At 50.2% G+C, this 24898-nt stretch overlaps 2 protein-coding genes and 1 non-coding gene across 6 annotated transcripts in view; 2 read left to right on the top strand and 1 right to left on the bottom strand.

Moving 5' to 3' along the window:
- Positions 1–9512, top strand: part of DPCD (deleted in primary ciliary dyskinesia homolog (mouse)) — a 21543-nt gene extending 12031 nt beyond the window's left edge. For 2 of the 3 annotated variants that reach the window (XM_007963908.3, XM_007963907.3), the window contains 4 exons: positions 719–843; positions 1181–1314; positions 8695–8797; positions 9221–9512. In XM_007963908.3, coding sequence (XP_007962099.1) covers positions 719–843; positions 1181–1314; positions 8695–8797; positions 9221–9325 — 467 coding nt within the window. In that variant the 3' untranslated portion in view covers positions 9326–9512. Of the gene's footprint in view, positions 1–718; positions 844–1180; positions 1315–4791; positions 4860–8694; positions 8798–9220 lie in introns of all 3 variants that reach the window. The other variant, XR_012094034.1, reaches the window with a different exon arrangement.
- Positions 9513–10508: 996 nt separating this feature from the next.
- FBXW4 (F-box and WD repeat domain containing 4) overlaps positions 10509–24898 on the bottom strand; it is an 86514-nt gene continuing 72124 nt past the window's right edge. The window contains exons 7-9 of one of the 2 annotated variants that reach the window (XM_007963924.3): positions 12178–12318; positions 11472–11613; positions 10509–11254 (exon numbers count right to left, since the gene is read on the bottom strand). In XM_007963924.3, coding sequence (XP_007962115.3) covers positions 11135–11254; positions 11472–11613; positions 12178–12318 — 403 coding nt within the window. In that variant the 3' untranslated portion in view covers positions 10509–11134. The remainder of the gene's footprint in view (positions 11255–11471; positions 11614–12177; positions 12319–24898) is intronic. The other variant, XM_038009485.2, reaches the window with a different exon arrangement.
- Positions 23439–23545, top strand: LOC119628170 (U6 spliceosomal RNA). Its single transcript, XR_005244479.1, has one exon. It is a non-coding gene; the product is annotated as a U6 spliceosomal RNA (small nuclear RNA).

The following is a 24898-nucleotide window of genomic DNA, read 5'->3' on the forward strand; positions in this document are numbered from 1 at the left end:
TCTTGATTTATAATTTTCATAATATATGTGCCTTAAAATCTTATGCAAGCATCTGGGTTGTTAAGGTAAAATAGAGATGGTTATTTGCATTCTAAAAGGACTCCCTTTTACAAAAAATTCACATTAGATCTTTTATAAACAGTGCATTTAAAATATGGCATGTGCCTACGATTTTGTTTAAATGCAGCTTTGGGGCGTTTTTTTGTTTTTGTTTTTGTTTTTTAAAGCAAGGTGTACCTGAAATGAGTGAATTTCTATATTTGGACTTTCTGAATCATGATACAGACCTGCCCAACAGCTTTCACCCTCTTCTTTTTTCCTCTGCATGTTTTTGAGGGAAAAAATGTGCCTCAACTCCTTTTTGGGATCCAGATTTTCTCCATTACCAGAAACAACCCTTTTCCTAATTTTCACTTCTTCCCTTTGCTTGAAGCCATACCTGAGGGTTTCTTGATTCCACTTGGCTCCTCTCAGAGCTTCATTCCAGTTCCTTTTGCCTGAGCGCCCATGAGATGCGCTTTGCAGGTTGTCTAATATTGAAATGCTCTACTGAAATTTCAGAAGTTGTGAGGTCCCTCCTTAAATTAAAGCCGAGAGTAAAGGCCCAACACTCCCACTTTCATCTTGTGCTGGTTACCTAGTGTGGTGCCGGTGATTCGACAGAAAAGAGCAGAGACCCTCTCTTCACTCTCATCCTGATGCTTGCTTCTCTCCCCAGTGAGAAAGTGGCGTGTGAAAAGTGCCCTGGGAGCCATGGGCCAGTGGCAGCTTGAAGTAGGAGAGCCAGCGCCCCTAGGAGCAGGAAACCTGGGGCCTGAACTCATCAAGGAAAGCAATGCCAATGTACGTCCATCTGTCCAGGTGTCTTGCACGGGCTGAGGTGGGGGTGGGCTGTGGGCTGCTGGCTCTTGAGGACAGGGACCATGTCTTGTTCACCTCCTTGCCTCCAGTGTGCCACCTGGACACAACAATCTATAAATGTTTGTTTGAATGAATACAGACATTTTGGCTTGATCATCCCAGGGCGGGGGCTCAGGGCCTGGAGTGTTGTAGCAATAGTAGTGTCAGAGGGCAGCAGTGGAGAAGAGCTGAGGGTCTTATGCCCCGGGGTAGAGCTCTGATGAGGGTGGAGCCTTCCCTTCCCCAGGAACAGTCCTCGAGTTGGATTTGCCTTCTGTAGCCTATCTTCATGCGCAAGGACACCAAGAAGAGTTTCCAGTGGCGGATTCGAAACCTCCCCTATCCTAAGGATGTCTACAGTGTCTGTGTGGACCAGAAGGAGCGCTGCATCATTGTCAAAACAACCAACAAGAAGTGAGTAGCGTGGAGGGCACCCTGTGTGCTTGTGTATGAGCAGGCTGTAGGTGGGGTTTGATCTGAGGTTAGGATCATTATTCAGGCTGGTCCTGCAGAGAGGAAGCCCTTCTGCTTCCAGGTATTGGAAGGGCTTCCTCTCTGCAGGACCAGCCTGAATAATGTAATCAGCTCCATCAGGGAAGAGAAACTTGAATGAGTGTCTAGTATAGTACCTGGCATAGACAAGAGCTCAGTAAATATTTGTTGAATGAATGAGATGATGAGGGAAATCACACGACCATTAGCTTGTGGTCTCAGGTGGTTCTGCTTAAAGGTTATTATGATCTTGGTCTCCTGGCTGGATCCAGTCCTTGTTAAGGGTGGCCTGGTGACATCAGTGTCAGAGCTGGCAGGGAGCCATAGCTTGGAAGGCACACCTGTCTGAAGTGGCAGTGACAGTCCTTTAAAGCAGTACTTGACAGCAGTTTAAAGCAGACTGGGCAGCAGTAAAACTAATCCCTCCCCAGACTGAGTGACAGTGGGGCAGATGCTTGGGCTGCTTGGAAATCTCTTGCATAATGCTTCAAAAGGGGTACTCAACTTCCATTTGTGGTCCCTTAGAGGGGAGGAAAACTGCAGGGGTTGAAAGGACAGAAGGTGGCCACAGTGCATTTCCATTTTGGAAATGCATTGATCTCATTTAGGTTTCTGAAGCCCTGACTGATCACAGGAGAAGAGAAATGCCCTGTGTGAGGCCCGAAGGGAATGGCCCTGAAATGAATCAATCTTGACCTGGGCTAGAGAGAATACAGTCTTGGGCCAACTCCCACAAAATAGATTTGTGCATTGAGATGGGAGGTTTTACAAGTTACCCGTCTGCAAGCTGTGAAGCCATTCAACATGCCTCGTGGGGATGCCCCCACCCATCTCCTGCTTTACATGCAGTAATGGGGACCCAGCTCCTTGTGCATCTCCTCATGCATCTCCTCAGGTGATGTGGTGCCAGTCTCCCCTTCCATCTCCCTCAGGCCCACGAGGCCCACAGGGAAGCAGGGTAGCTCCCAGACTCCCCCATTGCAGCCCTGGGTGCTGCTATCCTCTTGTGACCCCCATATCCCATTGCTTTGGCAGGGTTAAGAGGACAGGGGAAAGGGTGGAGATGGATGAATTAATTTCAGGATTATTGCTGTACATGCAGCCAGCAGCCCCTGCAGTGGGCCTTGTCTATAAATATAAAGTCATAATAATAAGGGTTTGTGTTTATAAAGCACTTTGAAGCCCTCAGATAAGAGGCAGTTTATTCCCGTTATTGTTCTCATCATTAACAGGAGTCACTGCCTAAAGTGGAATTTAGCAATTTCAGACAACAGAGAAATTGCCTGTAGGAAAACAAACTCCATGCTTCAGCAAGCATTCCCTGGCGGAAGAGGCCTTGGGTCCAAACTGGGAACAAAAGTGCTTCTGATAGCACTTGAATCTGCAGCCCAGCACTTTGTGAAGCTGGCTGCTGCCTCTTTTTTGTCCCCCAGAGGTCACTGTCGAATACAGATATCAGACAGAAATGTGATTACCAGGGAGTGAGGAAAGAGAAGCTAGCTAGCTCACCAAAAAATTCATCTGTGGGCAGATCCTCTGGGTCCCATCTCCTGCGCACATCCAGCCGTAGGTGGCGCTGTTGGCCAGGAGCTCCGTGACTAGAGGCCCACGCTAGCTCTCAAGGCAAGTGGGGGTTGTTGGATATTTTTGAAATGATGGGTGAGTCCAGGTGGGATGGGAGTGATGCCCCTGGAGGGGCAGGGCTGAGGGTTGGATTCCCATAGAGGAGAGAGGAGTGTTTCAGGGCCCACTTTGGAACCCACACTGGGCCTCTGATCCAGTGTCCCAGCCTGGCTCATCCCTGTCCTTCTTAGGTCTCTCCTTTGGGAGGTTACCTAGAGGCTGCTGAACCCTTAGCCAGATCATTCCTGAACTTAGTGGCATTTTTACCTTCTACCTGGAGGAATGTGTTTTATACCTTGACTCCCATTAATTATATAGAACTCAATGGCTATTCCTTTTAAAAAATTAATTTGGAAGGGAGAGATTTATTTCTCATCAAGGGTTATAGCCTGCATAGACATTCTTTTTTGTTTTGTTTTGTTTTAAGAGATGGAGTCTTGCCCTATTGCCCAGGCTAGAGTGCACTTCTTGCACAATCATAGCTCACTGCAGCTTTGAACTCCTGGGCTCAAGGGATCCTCCCGCCTCATCTTCCTGAGAAGCTGGGACTATGGTTGCATACCACCCCACCTGGCTAAGTTTAAAAATTTTTTTTTATAGAGTTGAGGGCCTCTCCATTTTGCCCAAGCTGCTCTCAAAATCCTGGGCTCAAGTGATCCTCCTACCTTGGCCTCTTGAAGTGCTAAGATTATAGGCATGAGCCACCACACCCAGACCAGTGTGGCCTCTGGCCAGAAGCCAAAAACTCAATGGCTATTCCCTTCCACAGTGTTTAGCTTTTTAAGGATACAGTACATTTAAAATCTGTTTTCTGATCATCATGCTATCGGGAGGTGGGCAGGATCCATACTTTTATTCTTGTGTTATAGATGATTATATAAATGTATATATAAAGTCAGCATGATGAACCAGCCTGCTGAGAGGAAAGTTAGTGACCATCTCTCTTGATGCCCAGGCATCTGCACTTTCCACCACATCATGGCATTTCTCTCTGACTTGACCTCTTCCTTCACCGGGAGGTTCCATACCTACCCCAGTTCTAATATTCTGGAATGTGGTTACTGACCAAAGCCAGAGTTTCTTTACCCATACTTGCCTTGTCTCTGAAGAGCTGGGTTGGTGACTTTACTTGAAGGAATTGATTGTAGTGTATCATGTCCTTGGCCTCACATATTAGTGAGGGCTGAATCAGGGAAGGAAAAAAGTGCTCTTCTAGGATCCCAGTGTTGAACCATCTATTCCTGATAATAACGTTTGTGCAGAAAGAGGGCTCCTAGCCTCAGCCTGGAAGTTGGCCGCTGTAAGTGGAATGAGCCAGGGTGCAGGAGTAAGAAGTTGTTGGGTTAAATCTGGCCTCTGTCACATATTAGCTGTAGAAGGTAGGCAAGGTTTCCTCATCTATCAGAGAACACTCAGAGCTACTTCACAGATTTTGGGGAATTGGATGAAATCGTGTATGTACAGGCCAGCACAATGGCTGGCCTGAAGCAGGTCCTCAACAGTTCTTTGGAAACTGGAATCTGAGGAGAGCTTGGCTGATTTGACATCGGTGATCCTGACACTGTGGGAGGTGTTAATAGGCTTCACTAGAAAAAAGGATTCTGTGGTCAAATAAGTTTAAGAAACTCTGGATTAAACAGGCTGCTCTTTGGTGGGGCTGAGAGCCTTTAGTATGTGTGTGTGATTGTGACTCTAGCAGGGGGTGACTGTGGGTGGGGGTGCCGAGTTTGCCTAGCGCCTTGATGTTTAAGAAGATTTGCCTGCTGCTTTTCTAAGGGCGGACTGGTTGGAGGCTTCTCTGGACCCTCTGGCAGTGTGCAGGTGTGCATGGCACCCCCTCCGAGGTATGTGAGGCATGACCTGAGTGATTGTCCACAGCAGCACTGCTCCTGCCTTCAGCCTCCAGAGTCTCTCTCCCTCTGATGGCCTGGCCTCTGGTGCCCTTTTGGATTGGAGAAGGGCTGGAATTGGGGAGGGGATACTATAGAGAGGGAGGCAGTAGGTCATTCCTGAAACAGCCAAAATGGAGTTGTCTGTGGAACAGGGAGAAGATAGGGTACAGAGTTGGCCTGTTCTGGGCCCTTTGACACAGCAGCACTGCTCCTGCCTTCAGCCTCCAGAGTCTCTCTCCCTCTGATGGCCTGGCCTCTGGTGCCCTTTTGGATTGGAGAAGGGCTGGAATTGGGGAGGGGATACTATAGAGAGGGAGGCAGTAGGTCATTCCTGAAACAGCCAAAATGGAGTTGTCTGTGGAACAGGGAGAAGATAGGGTACAGAGTTGGCCTGTTCTGGGCCCTTTGACAATGACTTCAAGTTCATCTAGTGCAGCTCTTTTATTTGAAGAAGGAATGTGGAAACTGAGGCCCAGAAATTAAGTGACCTGTCCAGGGTCACAGGGCAGGGCCAGGAGTTCTGCGACAAGCCTTTACTTCCACATATGTCTTTTGGAGACTTTTGACATTCAGAAAGCAAGGCCATTGATGTGTTGGAGAGAGTACCCAGGGGGCCCGCAGAGTGTTTAGATTCCAGGAGAGACAACCTGTTTCATGGTTGAACATCCCCACCTCCCACCCCAATATCTGCCCCATCCTTGGACAAATGCAAATAATCTAGACCATGGTGGGCTATTACTTTGTGGTGAGAATGTGGAGACATGGAGGGGTCAGGAGATTTGGGGGATTCTCACTTTAATACGGGCTTCTCTGTTTACCAGCTTTGTGAGTTGGGCAAGATATCTAACTTTTCTGGGCCTCAGTTTCCTTTTGTTTAAAAGTGGATAATAGAAGTAACCAACCTGAGAGAGTTGTTTTGACAACTAAATGTGTTTAGAACCTGGCACAGAGTAAGCATTAATTTTTTAAAATGTCATCTTTCATTGTATGGCTGAGATAGAACAGTGAAGGGAGGTAGGAATGGGGGAGAGCGGGGCATCTGCTGGAAGCCAAGGAACTATCCTGCTGTAAGGATTCAACTTTTAGCAGAAACAAAACAAGGTCTGATCAGCAGGGATATAGCCTTGTTTCTTTTTTTGAGATGGAGTCTTGCTCTGTCACCCAGGCTGGAGTGCAGTGGCACAATCTCTGCTCACTGCAACCTCTGCCCCCTGGGTTCAAGTGATTCTCCTGCCTCAGCCTCCCGAGTAGCTGGGACTACAGGCACCTGCCACCACACCTGGCTAAGTTTTGTATTTTAGTAGAGACAGGGTTTCACCATGTTGGCCAGGCTGGTCTTGAACTCCCAGCCTCAAGTGATCTGCCCACCTTGGCCTCCCAAAGAGCTGGGATTACAGGAGTGAGCCACTGCATCTGGAGGCCTTGTTTCTTCTTCATCTTTTTCTTTTAATTTTTTGTAGAGACAGGGTCTCTCTATGTTGCCCAGGCTGGTCTTGAACTCCTGGCCTCAAGTGATCCTTCCACCTCAGCCTCCGAAAATGCTGGGATTACAGGCGTGAGCCACCATGCCCGCCCTCTTCTTCATCCTTCAATCCCCAGCTCACAGCTCAAGGCCTGGGACACAGTTGATGCCCAATAAATGTCTGCTGCCTACTACAGCTGTCTGAGGCTGAACGTTATGACTCTTCCAGAAGCACAGTGGGTTTCTCTGTTGTCCAGGTGCTGGTGAGAAAGTCAAGTACAGTACCCATCATGGAAAAAAACCCCATGTCTGGGGAATGGGGGTGAGTAGGGGGTGGGCTGCCCCAGGAGGAGAAAAGGCAGATGTTCCCTACTCCCTTGAGCCTGACTATCAGGAGCTTCTAAGAAGTTGTTTAACCTCAACCAATAAACTAAATCCATTACAACAGACTCAAAACCAAGCTGAGCCTCCACGTGCTCTGCCTTCATTCCTCTTGCCTGGAGGTAGGAGTAGTTCAAGGAAAGCAGGTGTAAGCTATGCACCTTAAGTTCCGTCTGATCCTGTCCTTGCTGTTGTGGCCAAGCCCTGGGATTCGTTTTCTGGTCCCACTGCCCCAGCCTGGGGGAATGGTTCGGCTGGGCTGCTTCCCTCCTGGTTCTGCTTTTTGTGTATCTTTGCAGGGAAGATGTTAACACTTCCTAACAAGTCTTTGTGTTCATCTAATCTCTGCTGTTTAACCTTTGACTCTCCCCTATTATCAGTGTCTGCCACCTTTGCTGGCCAGACCAAAGGCCCCAGGAAGAGCCCTCAGCCTGAGCTGGCTAGGAAGAGGATGAGGCAGGCATTCCATCCCCGGTTTGCAGGCAGATGGATCGCCTTTCCCTGGGGCAGAGCTTTGGAAAATAAAGCAACTTGCAGTGCCATTAGGATCCCCCAGCCCCCACTCCTTTTGAACTGTCAGCCTTTAAGTAAACATTCTTTTCCTGCCATGGGTCCCAGTACCTTGGTGGGGAGTGGGGAACCTGGGAGGAGAGGGGCCCCAGAGTCTCTGTTCAACGGAGGGATTTGGGCAGGGAGGACGGGGGCAGAAGTGCTGCATTGATGTCAACTCTCCGAGTCCCCAGGGCATAGGGGCTTTTGAAGTGGACTCAGGGTAGCTGTCACCACAAGGACCAGGCCCCTCTGAAGTACTAAAAGCCCCATCCTCCCCAGGCCTCTCACTTGAGTCTGTTTGTACCTGCCTGAGGTGTTTCCCTTCACAGCCCATACAACCTCTGCAGCAGAAAGTGATGCCTTGCCCAAGTGACAGGTCTGGCAGCCCCTGGCCAGATCCTAAGCCACATTTCCACTAAGGAAAATGCCAAATTGGTATATTGTTAGAGATGAAAAGGCCATTCATTATGCTTTGGTGTAGTAAGCATCAGACCAAAGACAAGGAATCTTACTCTAATCTTGACTTCCATCCCAACTGACAACTGGCTGTGAAACAAGGCACATTTCATCTCTCCGAGCCGAGTTCTCTTTTTGGTAAGGGGGGTCAAATTTCCTGCGAAGTCTAGTTATACACATTACGAACTGGGTGTTGCTATCTGTTCTTTTTTTTTTTTTTTTTTTTTAATTAAAAGGCATCAATCTCTGAACCAGCACCTGGAGATGATAAGGACCATGTGTGATGTGTAAAAATGGAGGAGTGGGGACTTGGGGCCAGCCAAGTAGTCCAGAGGTCCAGCTTCCATGATGAGTAACATGGTTTGTCCTCTCAAGGAGATTTCTCCTAGTAGATATACTTTTCCCTCTGGCCTACAAGTAGAGCCAGGCTAACAAGGCCTTGAAAGGCCCCAAAAGAGGAACAGGTAGTTGAGGCCTTCAGAGGACTTCTTAGCAATAGGGCCCCAGCTTTGGGAGACAGGTCTGAATGTCCTTATTCTGTCCGTTGTTAGAACACGCCCCATTTTTCTGGTGTCTCCATGAGGCTTTGGGTGTAGAGGAGTCCAAGCTGCTTGAGCTATTTGTGTGTTCCAGGCTTCTTCTGCCTTAGGGAGACCCAGCTCTTGAGATGTGAATCACTACAACCCCTGGTCTAATCACAGAATTATAACTGGGTTCTGTTCTTCTGCCACTGGACTGGACATAAGGCTTGCATTCTATGCTTTCCAGGGCCACTGAGCTCTAAAATACTGGTGTTCTAACTGGCTTGTCTTCTCCCTCTCTGCATGTGTGGAAGGTATGGGAGAACTATGTAGAAGCTAGGCAGCAGAGGGCCTGATGCCCAGCTGTTGGGGTCACCTTGCCGAGTGCCCCAATGGCCTCTCGGTGTCCCCACAGGTACTACAAGAAGTTCTCCATTCCTGACCTAGATAGACACCAGCTACCTCTGGATGACGCCTTGCTAAGCTTTGCCCACGCGAACTGCACCCTGATCATCTCTGTAAGATTCACCCAGACTTCTTGGACACTGCATCAGGGAGAGTCTTCCTCTTTCCCTGCCCACTTCCCATCCCATAAAAGTCCTCAGTTCTAGCCCCAAGCCCTAGGGTGTGCTTGTGGGAGAACAGACATCTCTAATTCAGCATAGGGGAGAGCAGGGAGGGGGCTCAGGGAGGAGCCTGACCATATGATTCACAGCTAGAAGAGGGTAGAGGATGAAGGGGAAGCGGTGGAAATTGAACTTGGGTTCTGGTCCAAGGTCTGCTCCTACTCAGGCACGTGACATTGAGCAAATCATTCAATCCTATAGGCCTCAATTTTCTCGTGCAAATAAGGGGATCAGAAGGAGTAGGGGCCCCAAGTGTGTACGGAAGGAGAAGGGACAGTGACTGAATTATTTTCTTCTTCCTGGCTCCATCCACAGTACCAGAAGCCAAAGGAGGTTGTGGTGGCTGAGTCCGAGCTACAGAAGGAACTAAAGAAGGTAAAGACAGCCCACGGCAACGATGGGGACTGCAAGACCCAGTAGTTGGCCCCTGAGCCTTATACCTCCAGCACAGGGGGTGCCGTGAGACTTCAAGGCTTGGTCCTTCTTGACCACGGCAGCCTCCTATCTTCTAGGAGCTATCACGGGTCTACAAGAACTGGGCCGTGGGGCACTCCTATCCAGTGAGTCATGGTCATATTTCCTGAGTAAAGTCATTCTGAGCTACTTACTGCACGGGGAATGCCCTCTTGTTTACCTCTGTATGCTACCTGGCCCCAGACCCCACTGGCCTCCCTCGGGAGGGTGTGATGACATTCCCTTCTCTATCCCAGGGACCTTCAACATAAAGCCTTCCACAAAAAGGGAGAATGGGGTGGGAGCACATGGCCCTAGTAGGGCAGGGCTGGCCTTTCCCTGCAACCTGTTTACACAAACTCACAGGAAGACCAGGCTGGAGGGAACCTGTGCTACCATAGCTTGCGGAAGTGGCTCAGAGGAAACTCCTGAAGATATGTGGGCAAGGGAACGTTTTAAAAATGCAGAAACCAGCCAGGTGCAGTGGCTCATGCTTTAATCCCAGCACTTTGGGAGGCTGAGGTGGGCGGATCACGGGATCAAGAGATGGAGACCATCCTGGCCAATATGGTGAAACCCTGTCTCTACTAAAAATACAAAAATTACCAGGCATGGTGGCGCATGCATGTAATTCCAGCTACTCAGGAGGCTGAGGCAGGAGAATTGCTTCAACCTGGGAGGTGGAGGTTGCAGTAGCCAAGATCGCGCCACTGCACTCTAGCTTGGGCGACAGAGCGAGACTCCGTCTCAAAACAGCAAACAAACGAAACAACAACAACAAAAACAGAAACCTTGGAAATAGAACACAGGATGTTAAGGCATTGTGGGTAAAAAGCCAGAATAAGGGTCATAATGTTGCCAAGGGTGTGTGTTGGGGTAGGGGTCACCACAGGTAACAACTGAGCTCCCAGCAGCCTGGACCCTTTCCACAGTCCCCTCTGCAAACCCACAGGTGACCCTCCACACCCCAAAGGCTAAAGAATAGGTCATCAATGGCAACTGTTCCTGAAAAAAAGAAACCTTTGTTCTTTGGGACACAGAGCCATGAGGCTGGTCTTGTCGTTTCAGCAGCACACACAACCCTGAGCTTGGGTCTCCTGTTCCCTTCTCCTGGGGCCTTCTGGAACTATTCAGCCAGTGAGGAACCAGATCTGTGAACAATCAAGCTTTATTTTTACAAAAATGAAAATTGTAGCTTGTCTCAACAGCCAGCCTGAGGTAGGGCTGGCTCAGAACTCAGAACTGCTGGGTTCCCTCTGCTCTTTATTGGTTTCAAAGCAAAACCAGGTCACAGTGCCCCAGGAGGGAACCCCCGGCCCCAAGAGGTTGGTCAAGGGTGAGGTCTGGCTGGTGCCAGTGGGCTATTGGCAGCCTTACCTTTCCTTCCAGGACGGGGCAGAAAGGAACCATCTGGGAAGGTGGGAGCACCTCACCTCACTCTGTAGGCTATCATAGCTCTAATAAGGGGTATAGGATGGGCCTCTCCAGGCCAGATCCTTGCTCTGGCCAAACAGGGACGCAAGGCCCCGGTTCAGCCGCACTCTTCAAAAGCAGCAGGTCCTGCCTCTCCAACAGGTTCCTGGGAGGGACTGCATCTCTGGTAAGCCCCAAAGCCCCAGGAGTCAGAAGCCTCTAGTGCAAGGTGCCTGAGCACTGGGGTCACAGGCCCAGGAGCACAGTGGAGCACTGGGGAGGAGCTATCACTGCACCCTCCAGGCAAGAGAGGTCCCTGAGTAGCTGGTTTCCCTGGCCCAGAGGCAGGGGTGGCCCTGACGGTCATGGGTTTTGAAAATCCAGGACATGGAGGTTGTAAGACAGCGCAGCATAGAGATGCTTGGTGGTGAGACGCAGGCAGTACACAGGGCTGCTGAGGGGGGTCGACGTCAGCGGGAAGGCCTGGAATGGAGGGCACAGGAAGTGGTAAGAGCTTTCCAAGTGGGACAGAGGTGTGCCATAACCCAGGATCCCCAGGCCCAGGGGAAGAGGGACATGTGCCATTGTAGGCTTCTTCCAACCCTTTCTAGGCACATCCTTGGCTACCTCACCCTCTCCCCAGTGCAGCCCATAATCATGAGTCTTGGCATCCTGGAGAAGAGGTGGGCAGGACACTTACATGCAGGCAAGCCCTTTGGCGCCGGTCCCACAGCCGTACAACACCGTAGTAGGAGGAACCTGTGGCCAGCAGGTGGTTGCCATCTGTCTGCAGGCAGTACAGGGTGCTGTCATGGGGCTCCTCCCACTCCATGACACATTTCCTGTCCAGGAAGAGGAGACGCAGAAGGAGGTTTAGGGTACCCTCCACCTCTGCCCCAGCTTTCTTGGGCCTAGAGTGGCTAAGGAGCCATTCCGGGATGGAGACAGAAGCCGAAATCATCAGATTCATCAAAAACCGAACATCATGGGAGAAAGCATCTTCTGTAGAGGGCTGTCTCACCATGGCCCAGACCACAGAGCAGATTATGCCTGCACTTCTGTTTGCATATGGCCAGCTACTTATCACTGGACTCAAGAGAGGAGAAGTAACACAGGCCTCAAGAAAGGCTGGGATAGAATATTGAGGGACAGTGCCCTGATGGCTCCGGAGGCTCTGGGAAACGCCTGCCTTTGCTAGGGCCTGTTGGCTATAGTTTCCCAAGCCACTGCGAGCAGGGCTGCCCAAGTACAGGAAGTCTAAGCTTGATATGACCTTGCAGGATTCTTCCTTCCCAGCCCTGACATGGAGTCTCTGTGCCCTCTCCCATGGGCCAACCCAGGACTGGAGAAAGGACCAGGATTGGTGCAGACCCCCACCACCTGTCCTCTGTGCCCAGCACACTCACCGGACACTGGTGCGGAGGTCCCAGTAGCGAACATAGGTGTCATAGCCACAGGACAGCAGTGTGAAAGGGGACTCATACATGACATCCAGCACCCCAGCCCCTGGGGGAAAGTCACTGCCCAAGTGTGTCATCAGCTGCCCACTGGGAAGGGAAGGACAGAGTGAGGCTGCTCCACATGGGCCATACACATTCGTTCCACCTTCAGAGGGCATCAGACCTTGGGGAAATATTCTCTTTCCTCAGCTAGAATGAGACTCAAGGAAGGGGGCTGAGGGAAGAGATGCCCAATTCCTACCCACCTCACCCCTGCCATGAGGCCTCTGCAACCAGTCCCATGTCCCACCCCTCCCCCAGCATCCCAGGCCTCAGCAGCTCCTCCATCACACCTGCATGCCAGCTGCCACCCACCCAGCCACTCCTCCTCAGGACGATGAATGGGGCTTGCTGAAGGGGTCGGCCCCCCTCACATACACGTACACATACACATACACACACACACTTGGTTACTTTATACTTCTTGATCCTGCAGGTCATGCAGTTCTGAGCTGCCTGAGTCCAATGCCTTAATTCTTGCCTGTAATCTGGGGCTCAAACCTCACTGGGGATAAAGACCACACAAAGGGAGAAGGGGAGTCCCAGGAGATGTTAAAACAAGTAAACACCTTTGTGTTTGGGGAGAGAAATCGCTGAGAAAGCAGCTTAGCGAGCTGTCCCTGGTGTTCCTGGCCTAGCTGGCCCCCAGCCCGGGGCTAGCACGCCTCTGTGATCACAGCCCCCAGCCTGCGGGACTCCAGCCTGCTCCCCCCACCCTCACCCCACCCGGTGGCCGAGAGCAGATTACTGAGAAGAACAATTTCTTTGTGACTGTGTAATTCCCTCCGTGACCGCGGCAGTGGGCAGACCCTTTGCCCTGATGCCAGACCCCTAGCAACCATGTAGGGGGGCCTCCTGTCCCTAGCAACTACCCCTCAACATCAAGTGCACCTGCTAATCCCTGCGGCCAGGGGATGGGTAGAAGTATTGAGTTTCTGCAGAATTATTGGGGGGAATGAAGGAAAAGGGGCGCCCTCCAGGCCTGATGCCTCAGCTTCCTTTACCCATGAGATGCTGGACTCTCCCATGCCATGACAGGAGAAACAAGGCCATGGACACTTCAAAGGGATGTCCAGGTAAGAGGCCCTGGCATGGAGTGAGGGGACTTCATGGCTCACCAGCGCAGCTTTGGTCCAAGCAGCATGTCAGCAAAGGGCTTGAGTCAGACAAGGCAGCCAGCCACACGTCTGAATGCAGATGTCAGGTCTCATCCTTCCACCTCATTCAGACCCTGACCCACAACCTCCCTTCTCCCTGACAGAGCTGCCATCTTCCCTTAAGGCCGAAGGAATCAAAGGAGGAGACTGAGGGTTCCTTTCTGCCCCTTCCACCTTTTCCCCTTTGAGCCCTGGGCAGTGAGCCCTGGCCAGGAGCACTGCTGCCAGTGGGGAACTAATCCCCAAGTCAGCACCCCTGCCCCCAGCCTCCTTCTCAGGGAAGTTCTGGTCTTCGTCTCAGTAGCCTAGAGCTGGGCCTGTGGGGAGAAGATGACAAGCCTCTGTTGGGGGGATCCTGAGAGGGATCAGGCAGAAGCCTTCTCCCCAGATCAGCATCCCTTAGAGACTGCTAACATTGGCTCCCAGAGAAGCCCTGCCTTCCCAGATGGCCATCAGCCAAGATTCAGCCACCCTGGGCAGGCCAGAGCCCTGTAGGAGAGTCAGTCTCTCTCTCACAGGTATACTGGGTGCATGCTGGGTAGGGGCTGTTTGGCTCCACAGTTCTCCTCCCTCTTCCAGATTTGGGGGCCCTGCCCCCTCCATTAGTGAGGCCTTAAGGAATGACTGAGGAGCTCTCCTCTTTAATCTATAGAAGTAATTTCATGTTTGTTTGAAATAGAAGATGAAAGGCAGTGGGGGTTGGGAGGACTGAAGCCCAGCATGGCTCTACCTGCCCACCCTGGTCCCTGGGTTCAGAGGGAAGGAGAGCTGGGCACTCATGGGGCTGCACAGGGACAGCAGTATAAGAGGCCCACCCAGACGGGGCTGCCAACCTGGGCCCCTACTCCAGCATTCATGCCACCACTGGAAAATGTCATGGCCATAAGTATCTGCAGTAAGAAATACAGGACAGCCCAAAGGGTCCCTACCCTCAGGGGGAGACCCAAGGGCCCAAGTGAGCACCAGGCCCTGGGGGCCAACACAAGTCCTGAGAGTCCCTGGTCTGCCCACACAGCCTGGCCAGGAGCTGAGAAGTTTCTTTCTGCTGCGCTGTTCTCTGGTTCTCTAAAATGGCCACACACACTTTAAATGGGCCAATAAAAAGATACAATTTCTTTTGCCCTGGGCCCAGGACCCTCAAGGCTCTGTTGTGTGGTGCCCGTGAGGTTAAGTTCAGAGCATAAACTGACACACCAGCCTCTGGGAAAAGGCCCATCTCTTCAAATAGCAACCCAGCAGTGCCACAGGAGCCCTGCTGGGGCTTTGATTTGGGAAAACAAACAGAAATGGCACCGTGGGCCCTTCTCGGCCCCCACCCCAAGACCTATTTAACTAGAAAACTCTAGCTCAACTGCTCTGGTAGAGAGATTGGCCCGACAATAGCCCCAAACTTTGGGGGAAAGGGGGACAAAACAAGCTGTCTGTCTCCTCATCCCCTCCTCCTGGGCTCCTTTTCTTACTGCAAGTGTGTTCTTGTAAAAACGATTAGATTGCAATTTGTATAATGTGGTGACCCCCCAAATTCAGACATTTCACCCCTTTTCTCTGGAAAGAATGTTAAGAATGCTTCTCGGCCTCTCACTGTGGGGGGTGAGGAGGGGGTGCAGAGCCTTGGCTGTTGCACAGCTTGTGTGGGAACAGGGCTGCTGCTCAGAAAGCCCTGGGCCAAGACGGGAGCAAGGGCCTGCCTGTCACTATAGAGGGCCAGACAAAAAGTCCATTCCCTTCCAACTCCCATGGACAAAGCCCAGGCCTCCAGGAGCCACTAAGTGCTGGGGGCCTCCAAAGCCCAGCCTCGCCCGAACCAAGTCCAGCAATTCTCTCTCGACCCAGGAAAACATAAAGACAGATGGGGCCGCCCATGTGAGCCTGATGAATGAGACGCAGGCTGAGGAGGGGCAGCCTGAGGGAGATCTGTTTCCTTGGCTCTGGCCGTGTGCAGGCTACTCCTGGGAACCCCACTACCTGGACAGGAAGAAGCAAGCAGAGTGTGGCCACACCCCTGAGAGGTCAGGGCCCCCTGGCCCAAACTATCCTGCTGCCCAGGTGACTACTGCAGCTGGAGGGAGAGAGAGAAGGGGAGTCAGAGAGGAGGGACATTTACATGAAACGCTGACACCCATCACCATCTTTGTGGGGGGAAGCTCACTGGTGGTAGGGGCTGGCCCTAAAGACCTGGATGGCCCACCAGGGACAGGCCCTGAGTTCTAAGCTGGACTGGGCACAGGGGGCAGTCCCTGGCACCTTACCCCTGCCCACCAAATCTGCAGAGCTAGGAAGCCTGGTGCCCTGCTGTACTTCTCCCAGCTTCCCCTACAGCCGCCTGTACTAGAGCATTCCTGAGTCACCACCTCCTCCACCTCCCAGCCCACAGCTCAGCATGTCTGTGGCTCCCACACCATTTTTCAGTCATTTTTAACATACTGGGTTCCTGATGCTGTTCTCTGGAGACCCTATGGATGCTCATTCCCGCATCTGTTTGGGTCTGTGCTTACCTGTGCACCTGTCTGCCATGTGCTACCTTGAAATGCAACAATGGCTTTTGGAGAGAGAGAGAGAGGATGGAAGGGTGACAAAGAGTTGACCTTCTTCCATCTCTGCTGCCTGGGGGGCAGATGGCTTGAAGGTATAAGCTGGGCCCAACATGGTTGCAAAGAGAATGGGAGGTTTTTCCTCCCTTCTATCTCCTCCTTCCTTCAGTTGAGCATTTTCTGTATACAAAGCATTGTGCTTAATGGAAGCTACAGAGAGATGTAAGCTGTGACTATCAAAGAGACTTTGTCCCTGCCTTCAAGGAGTATTCAATCCAGGGAAAGAAAGAAGTCTGCAACATGTATCCAACTAACAAATCAAAGTGTGAGTTGGTAGGTACCACAGAGAACAACAGAAAATTCTACAAGGGGGCAGTTAAGAAAAGTGAGCATTTCTGGCTAGGGGTGTTGACTGATTCTTCACTGAGAGACAGGACTGTCATAGGCAATGACAAGACACGGAGATGGCCCAGGTGGCAGGAACAGCAACAACAAAAGTGCAGCGCTAGGGCAACCAGGCTGTTTTGGCGGCAGCTGGCAATCTGGTTTGGTTGGAGGCCCTGGAGTGTGCTGGCAGGGTCCGGCCTCCAGGCCACAGTGGGCCTTAAGGTGCACATCCCTCACCTGGCACAAACTCCGTGAGTGGCAGACAGCCATGAGGCTTTTGAATGAACAGTGATTGTCCTAGTTCAGGCCCCAATTGTAGATAAGGAAACTGAGAGTCACAGACGAAAAGTGACACTGTCATATAGCAAGGAAGAGCAGAGCCTGAATCCATGATAAAGGCAGAGCTCCTGGAAATCCTATCTGGCAGCAGCTTTCAGGATGACGGGAACAGAGGGAAGTAAGCTGAAGGGCCTGTTCTCTTTGCCGGAGCCAGATGAGATGGCTGCGAAGGTTACCTGGTGGCAGAGTAGCCACCGCAGCAACAGCTCACATATCCTGAGTCCATACTGTGTACCAGGCAACATGCTGAGTGTTTTATTCGTTATCAGCCCATTTAATCCTCGCAACAGGCTTTGGAGGTAAGTTTCTTAACCCCATTTTACAGATGAGAAAATGAAGTAATGTACCCAGTAAATCTTAGATCAGGTCTATATGCTCCACGGTGCTGGCACTCCCTGCCTTCACAGACAATGCAGCCACTCCATCACTGGCCCCTCAACATCTCTTATTACAGTTGCACAACTGGACTTGCCCCAAGAGTTACCCAGGGCCACCTCCAGCCCTTTCCAGCTCTTTGCAGTCCTTTCCGTCTCACAGATGCCCAGAGGCTTGCCCTCTGGTGGGGGTAGTGAGAGAATCAAGGGGACAGATAGGTTCTAATCGTTAACAGTGGAGTAGCTACGGAAGCTTCGCTTGCCTCGGCCCCATCAGGTGAGAAGGAAGGAAGGGCCTTCTCAAGCATACAGCCTCTCACATGCATGTGTCTGTGTGCGCGCACCCCCAGCACCCGCCCGCGCACATGTGTTCAGACACAATGGCTCAAAGGCCAGGCAGCCCACTTTGTACTGCTAACAAGGGGGCCGTAATTACAGGAAGGGGCAGCCGGGCAGATAAAAGGATACAAAATTTCAACATCTGTTGCCATAAAGGGATAAGGAGAAGTGAAACGCAAAGTATCAGTTTGGTGTCAGCAGGCAGAGAGCCAATTTCAAAGAGTTCAGGGGGAAAGAGGAGACAAGAAAGAAAAAGTTATGGGGGGAGAAAGAAAGAGAAAGAAATTACAGGGTTCCTTAAAGAGGTAAAGAAAAAAGAATGAAAAAAAGCTGTCAGTAATGCTTTCAAAGGAGAAGGGAGGTACTTTAAAGAGGGGCAGTTCCCGTAATCACCCTGACTGTGGGCCAGGCCCCTGCACAGGGTGGGGGCAGAGTGCTGGGGCAGAGACAAAGCCACACCTGGGCAGGAGGGGCACTAACAGTGCCCTCAGAGCAGCCCAGCCTGTGTGCAGGACACAGCTTCCTTCTCCAGACAGAAAGGGCTCCAGCCAAGTGTCCCTTACCATTCCAAATGTCATCAGATGCCCTGACACTCATATCCTGTGCTCAGTTCAGGATACCAAGGCCAGTTCCTAGCTCAGAGGGAGAGTTCTACCAGGCCACAGCCATGGCTGACCAGGTGGCCCTTATCAGTGCTCCAACACTGTGTTCAGTGGAAAGGGCCACTAACTCCAGCAACAGGGGTCAGGATCAAGGAGAGCTTTGTGGCGGAGGTGCTGTTTATGCTGAAGAGTGAGCAGGGTTTCATTAGGCACAGAGGGGGTATTCCGGGCATGGGGTTGGCTTGAGCCCAGGCTCAGAGGGGAAAAACCTAGGGCATCTGTTAGGATGGGTGAGAAGCATATTCTGCCCCTGCCTTTGTTGAAAAAAGGGGAACTTGGGAGCTTTGAGGTGGAAGTGGAGGTGTAACAGGGGACCAGGGATGACCCTGGCCCAAAGGGGAAGGGGAATCAATGGGATGTGTACAGGGCTTGCCACACACACAGGGCAGCACAGGGCCTGGCCAAAGACTCAATACCCTAGGAGCAGCCAGGTCACCAACCACCTCACTACCCGCTTCCCCACCCCACAATCTCAGCGGGGCTTAGGGTTGTGGCTGTGGTTGGACCTACTATGACACCTTCAGGTCTGGGATTAAAGGGCTCTCCATCCTGAAGCCCACCTGCCCACAGGCTATCAGGGGCCCAGCTATGCCCTGTGCTCAGGGCACCAGTGCTAGGTCCATCTTAATGCCCCTTGGCAGAAAAAAATAAAACCCACCACAAGCGTAAGCCCATGGGGGAAGGGGGCATGTGTGATGGCAGGCCAGTCAGACCCACTTGGGCCTTCCAGCCACCAGGAGCTGGGCCCCACACAGTCAACACATGGCACCTTCCCTGGGGCCTAGCCAAGGAAGGGTCCTGCTCAAACATAGAGGACACAAGATGAGCCTCAATTCATCCAAACCCCAGGCTCGGGCAGGATGGCTTTGGCACAGTTCCTCAGGGTCTGATGGGATCATAGGGCCTAGCTAGGAATACTGCAGTGGTTGGTCAGTCAAGATGAAGGTAAAGGAATTCCTGGCACCTGGGAGTTAGGGAATGGGCTTGAAGACCACCTACCGTCAGAAGCAGGAATATTCTGGCACTCTGAGGTTGGGTGAAGGACTCTTTCTCGTTGAGATAGTAATCCCCTGTCCCTGGGCCTAACCCCATGGTGCCTGGCTCCATAAGACAGAAAGGCAGAACAAGAGGAAGGGAGAGGGGCACAGCCAAGTTCCTTGCCACTTAGGCAACAGCTGTGTGCCTGTGACTGCCTTCTGACCTGTGTGCTTTAGTCAACAACTCCCCCTCCATCCCTGTTCCAGCCCAGCCTGCAAGGAGAACAGTCTCTAGAGGTCTTGATGGAATGAGGGGCTGAGGGAACAATGGTGACCCTGAAAGTGGTGCAGGTTCTGTGAGAAGCAGCATTGGCTGCCTGAGGGTGAGCAGCTGAGAGACACACATAGACGTGGGTGATGGCTCCCGATGGGAGCGCTGGTGCCCAGCGGGTGGCTACAGCTTTGAGTGTGTCCCAGCCCCCACCATCATCCAGGGTATAGCAATGCTTAGGGCAAACTGCCCCTCCAGTACTCCCCGCTCTCCACCCAAGCCCCAGCACATACATAAAAGAGAAAATCCAGGCACTCCTCAAGTTTCAGCGGTGACAGGTTAAAAGCAAAGAATCCATCCAGCACCGCTCACCACCCAGCCCCAAGTCCTACCGGCAATGCTGCCCCACCTCTCAGATTGGCCTGTCAGTCAGGCTTTGGTGCTATTGAAAGATCAAACTTTGTCTTGCCTGTTCATTACCTTAATCCTATTTTCTACATGGCTTTATTATCTACTTGGGTTTCTCTGGGAAAGACAGCTCTAGAGAGTCATCCTGTACATCCATTTCCTCCCACCAAAAGCAAATGCCTCCACCAGGGCATCTTTCCTCAATCACTGTACTACTTGGTCCTCCAAGCTTCTCTGGGGACAGGACAGATGTTTAAACAAAGCCTGGTTCCTCCCAGTAGATGAACCTGGGGCTGGAGAGAAGGCACTGCTAAGTGGTGCCCAGGGCAGCCCTGCCACAAGGAGCAGACCCACAGGCTGGCCAGAAGGGGCAAGGCTGTTTCTTCTCAGGCTCCAGTAAGAACTGAGGCCACAGCTGTTTGTTTGGTTTGTTTTGTTTTTAATTTTTTTTGGTAAGAAACAAGGTCTCATCATATTGCCCAGGCTACTCTCAAACTCCTGAGCTCAAGCGATCCTACTGCCTCAGTCTCTCAGAGTGCTGGGATTCCAGGCATGAGCCACCATGCCTGGCTTGTCGCGGTCTCATACCCATTCTCATTGTGGTTTCAATAAAGATCCAGTGTTTGGGGTTGGTGAGGTCTAAGGGTTTCATAAGAGAATCACAGTCAAAGAAATGGTGCCTTAGAACTCCATCCTGACCATAAATCTGCACGGAAGAGTACCCTTCACCAAGGCAACCATAGGCAGAAGAGGCCATTCAAAGATTACCCAACCTTTGAGATGATGCTGGGCCACAGTGGTGTACCCAGCCCACCACCCGGCTTGTGTGTCATCCTGGGCCCAGGCAGGTGATGATGCCAAACACAAGGCCCAGCTATGTAACTAAGTAAAAACTTTCATCAGAATGCCCATCTTGGTGACCCACAGCCCACTGTCAAGAGCCTTCCCTGTGCCAGGAGGTCAGCAGGTTCACCTCCTCCTCCACTAGTCACTAAGACACGGATATTTTGAGAATTAAAAGCCTCCACAAGCCAGGCACAGTGGCTCACACCTATAATCCCAGCACTTTGGGAGGCCAAGGTGGGAGGATCACTTCAGTCAATGAGTTTGAGACCAGCCTGGGCAACATTATGAGACCTTGTCTCTACAAAAAAATTTAAAAATTAGCCAAGCATAGTGGTGCATGTCTGTAGTCCTAGCCACTTGGGAGGCTGAGGCAGAAGGACCATTTGAGCCCAGGAGTTCAAGGCTGCAATGAGCCATGATGATGCCACTGTACTCCAGCCTGGGTGACACAGCAAGTCCCTCTCTCTCAAGAAAAAAAGAAGCCTCCACAAACTCCGAGGTACAGTTTGGGTGGGGAGGAAGAGCAGGAAAGGGACAGCTTGCATTAGTTGAATGCCTCCAAGGTGACAGGCACTGTATGGGACACTTTTTCACAATAATTTTGTTCATACCAGTTCTGTTAGGTAGGGATAACTAATTTCCACTTTACAAATGAGGAAACTGAAGTCCAGAGGGCCCCAGATCACAGCAAGAGGCACAGTAGTTCTGAAAGCCAGGTCTGTTTGGCCACACAGCCAGTTCTCCTTCCCGAGCTCCTCACAGCCTCCCATCACACTGGCCCTGGCACCAGGGGAGGGGCTGCCTCTACCCCAGTCCCATTCAGAAGGAAGGAGGGCCTGTGGCAGGAGTTTGGTAGGGTGAGCTCATGGGGAACAAGTTTCACAGACTCTAGGAGCTCCAGTATCCCAGGGGCTAAAGCACAAAGCAGTCCTGGGAAGTTTCAGTTAGGCTAGCAACAGTAGGGTACGACTATTGGCTATATTAACAAAAGCAGAAGATTTAAAATGCAGGAGGTGCCAGCATCTGCTACTCATCAGACCACACCTGGTCTGTCCAGTAATCAGTTATGAACATGCCATTTCAAGAGGGATAAAATGAGATAAATTAGAGAAACTTTCAGGTGAGAATGGTTCTGAAACCAATGTGAGACCAACACTATAGGTCACCTATCTAGACATTCCTCATATTCTTTCTAGCCAAGCAAACCCAGCTTCTATGCCATCCCTCCCCGCACCTGCTGCTGCTAATGTGTAGGGGCAGGGGTGGAAGCTGAGTTCTTTCCTTGGCCCAGGAAGTGAATCTTGACTGGTCATTCCATTCCCCTCGCCAGGGTTTGGTTTAGGGTGAGTACTGGAATACAATTTTGACTATTAGATGTGAGGAAAAGTCTGCTTGAAAAATTCCTAAGAAAGGCTTCCTCATCTTAAAAAGGGGCCCCAGACAGGGACATATGCTATTCCTATTTCCCTCTGAGTGTTGCCTTGCAAGCTGGTGGAGCAGCTCTAAACAAGCTTGAGAGCAAAAGCCACCTTGACCAGGGTAGCAAAGCAGAAAGTGAGAGAATCTGGGCCCTCATGATCTCATGGAGCTACTGAACCATCAACCCTGGAACCCATCCAACTTCTGGGTTCCTTGTCATCTAAGATAGTGATAATCCCATTGTTGTTTGAGCCACTTTGTGTTTTGGTTTTTGTTTTTGGAAAAAGTACCACTCTGTCACCCAGGCTGGAGTGCTGTGGCAGGTGAGCCACTGTGCTGGGCCTATTTGAGCCACTTTGAATTAGGTCTTCATTGCAGCCAAAGGCTATGGCTAACTTATCTACTATGTTAATGAGGAACAACTGAAGGACCTAGAACTTGTGGCCTGAAGAAGAGGAGGCCCTGGAAGAGCAGAACCAAGGTTTTCAGATATTTAAAGGTCTGTTCTTCAGGAGACAGGTTCAACTTGCTTGTCTCTTGTCCAGGATCCCAGCTTCAGGGAGCAAATCAATCCATGAGAAAGGGTGGGCATTCTCACTCACAGAGCTACCGAAAGACGGAATGGTTGTTTGGGGAAGTAGGGAGTTTCCCATCCCTGTTCTTGGATGATTATCAAAAGAGAATGTTGAAGGAAAAAAACATGATTCATTGATTAAAACATCTCGTGTTAAAAATTTTGGAAAGACTGACTATAGAATGGATTTTTCAAAACAACAACAACAAAAAAAGCTATGGCTACTGCTTTCCTAGGGAGATGGAGAAAAATGGAGAAGACAAAGCTCAGCGACTGAGGAAGCGGGTGAGAAGAGCATCCTCACTAGTGCTGCCAATTGTGGCATTTAAGACACAGACTCTGGGGCCTCGGACGAGGTGAAGAGTTCTTAGACTTGACACCAAAGACACAGTCAATGAAAGTCAATAGATTCCATCACAATTTTAAACATTTGCTCTTCAAAAGACCCTGTTAAGAGGATAAAAAGACAAGCAGCCAGGCACGGTTGCTCACGCCTGTAATCCCACCACTTTGGGAGGCAGAGGCAGGCAGATCACAAGGTCAGGAGATGGAGACCATCCTGGCTAACACAGTGAAACCCCGTCTCTACTAAAAAATACAAAAAATTAGCCGGGCATGGTGGTGGGCGCCTGTAGTCCCAGCTACTTGGGAGTCTGAGGCAGGAGAATGGCGTGAACTCGGGAGGCAGAGCTTGCAGTGAGCCGAGATCGCGCGACTGCACTCCAGCCTGGGCAACAGAGTGAGACTTCATCTCAAAAAAAAAAGACAAGCTACAGATTGGGAGTAGATATTTGCAAATCACATATTTGACAAAGGACTAATATCTAGAATACAGAAAGAACTGTCAAAACTCAATGGTAAAACAAAACAAAACAAAACAAAAACTGCTTGCCTCGGCAGCACAGGTACCGAAATGGAAATGATACAGAGAAGACTGGCATGGCTCTTGTGCAAGAATGACATGCAAATTCATGAAGTGTTCCATTAAAAGAAAACAATCCGGCAGGCAAAAGACATGAACAGACGTTTCACCAAAGAGAATATTCATATATGAAATATATGGCAAATAAACATGATGATATATTCAACATCATTAGCTATTAGGGAAATTCAAATTAAAACATGATGAAATATAACATCATGGTTTAAAAATAGTGAATCCAGGCATCATGGCTCACACCTGTAATGGTTTAAAAATAGTGAATCCAGGCATCATGGCGCATGCCTGTAATTCTAGCACTTTGAGAGGCCTAAGCAGACGGATCGCTTGAGCCCAGGACTAGCCTGGGCACAATGGCAAACCCATCTCTTCAGAAAACCCACAAAAAATTAGCTGGGCATGGTGGCACATGCCTATAGTCCCAGCTGCTAGGGAGGCTGAGATGGGAGGATTTCTTGAGGCCAGAAGTTCAAGACCAGCCTGGGCAATATAATGATAACTTGTATCTCTAAAAAATAAATAAATAAATACAGATTTTAAAAAAGAAAAAAAATAGTGAAATACCAAATGCTGGTGAGGATGTGAAGAAATTAGATCTCTCAAACATTGGTGGTGGGAATGTAAAACGATAAAGATACTCCAAAAAATAGCTTGGCAGGTAAAAACTAAGCATACACTTACCAAACAACCCAGCATTTGTACTCCTTGGCATTTATCCCAGAGAAATGAAAATATATGTCCACACAAAAACCTGTACGCATTGTACCAGCTTTAGTTGCAATAGTCAAAAAATTGAAAACAGCCCAAACGTCCTTCAATGGGGAAAAGAAACTTTGGTATATTCATACCACGGAATACTACTTAGCAATAAAGAGGAATGCACTATTGATATATGCAACAACATCTGTGAGTCTCAAGGGAATTATGCTGAGTTTTTAAAAAGCCAGTTTCAAAAAGTGACATGCTGTATGATTCCATTTATGTAACATTTTCAAAATGACAAAATTATAGAGATGGAGAACACATAAGAAGTTGCCAGGAATCAGGGACAATGGGAAGAGGAGGAGGGGAGAAGGATGGGTGTGACTACCAAGGAGTATATGAGGAATCTTTGTGCTGATGGAACAAAGAGTTCTGTACCTGGATTGTGGTGATGGTTATCTGAATCTACACGTGATGAAATTGCAAAGGACTAGACACACACAGACACAGACCTACACACACACACACACACACACACACACACACACAGAGTACAATCTGAATAAAGGTCCATGGATGGTACCAGGGTCAATTTCCTGGTTTGATTATATTATATATTATGTAAGATGTTACACAAACACCTTTCTATCTTATTTTTGTAACTTCATGTGAATCTATAATTATTTCAAAATTAAAAGTCAA

The sequence above is a fragment of the Chlorocebus sabaeus genome, chromosome 9 (assembly GCF_047675955.1).
Source record: "Chlorocebus sabaeus isolate Y175 chromosome 9, mChlSab1.0.hap1, whole genome shotgun sequence".
NCBI lineage: Eukaryota > Metazoa > Chordata > Mammalia > Primates > Cercopithecidae > Chlorocebus > Chlorocebus sabaeus.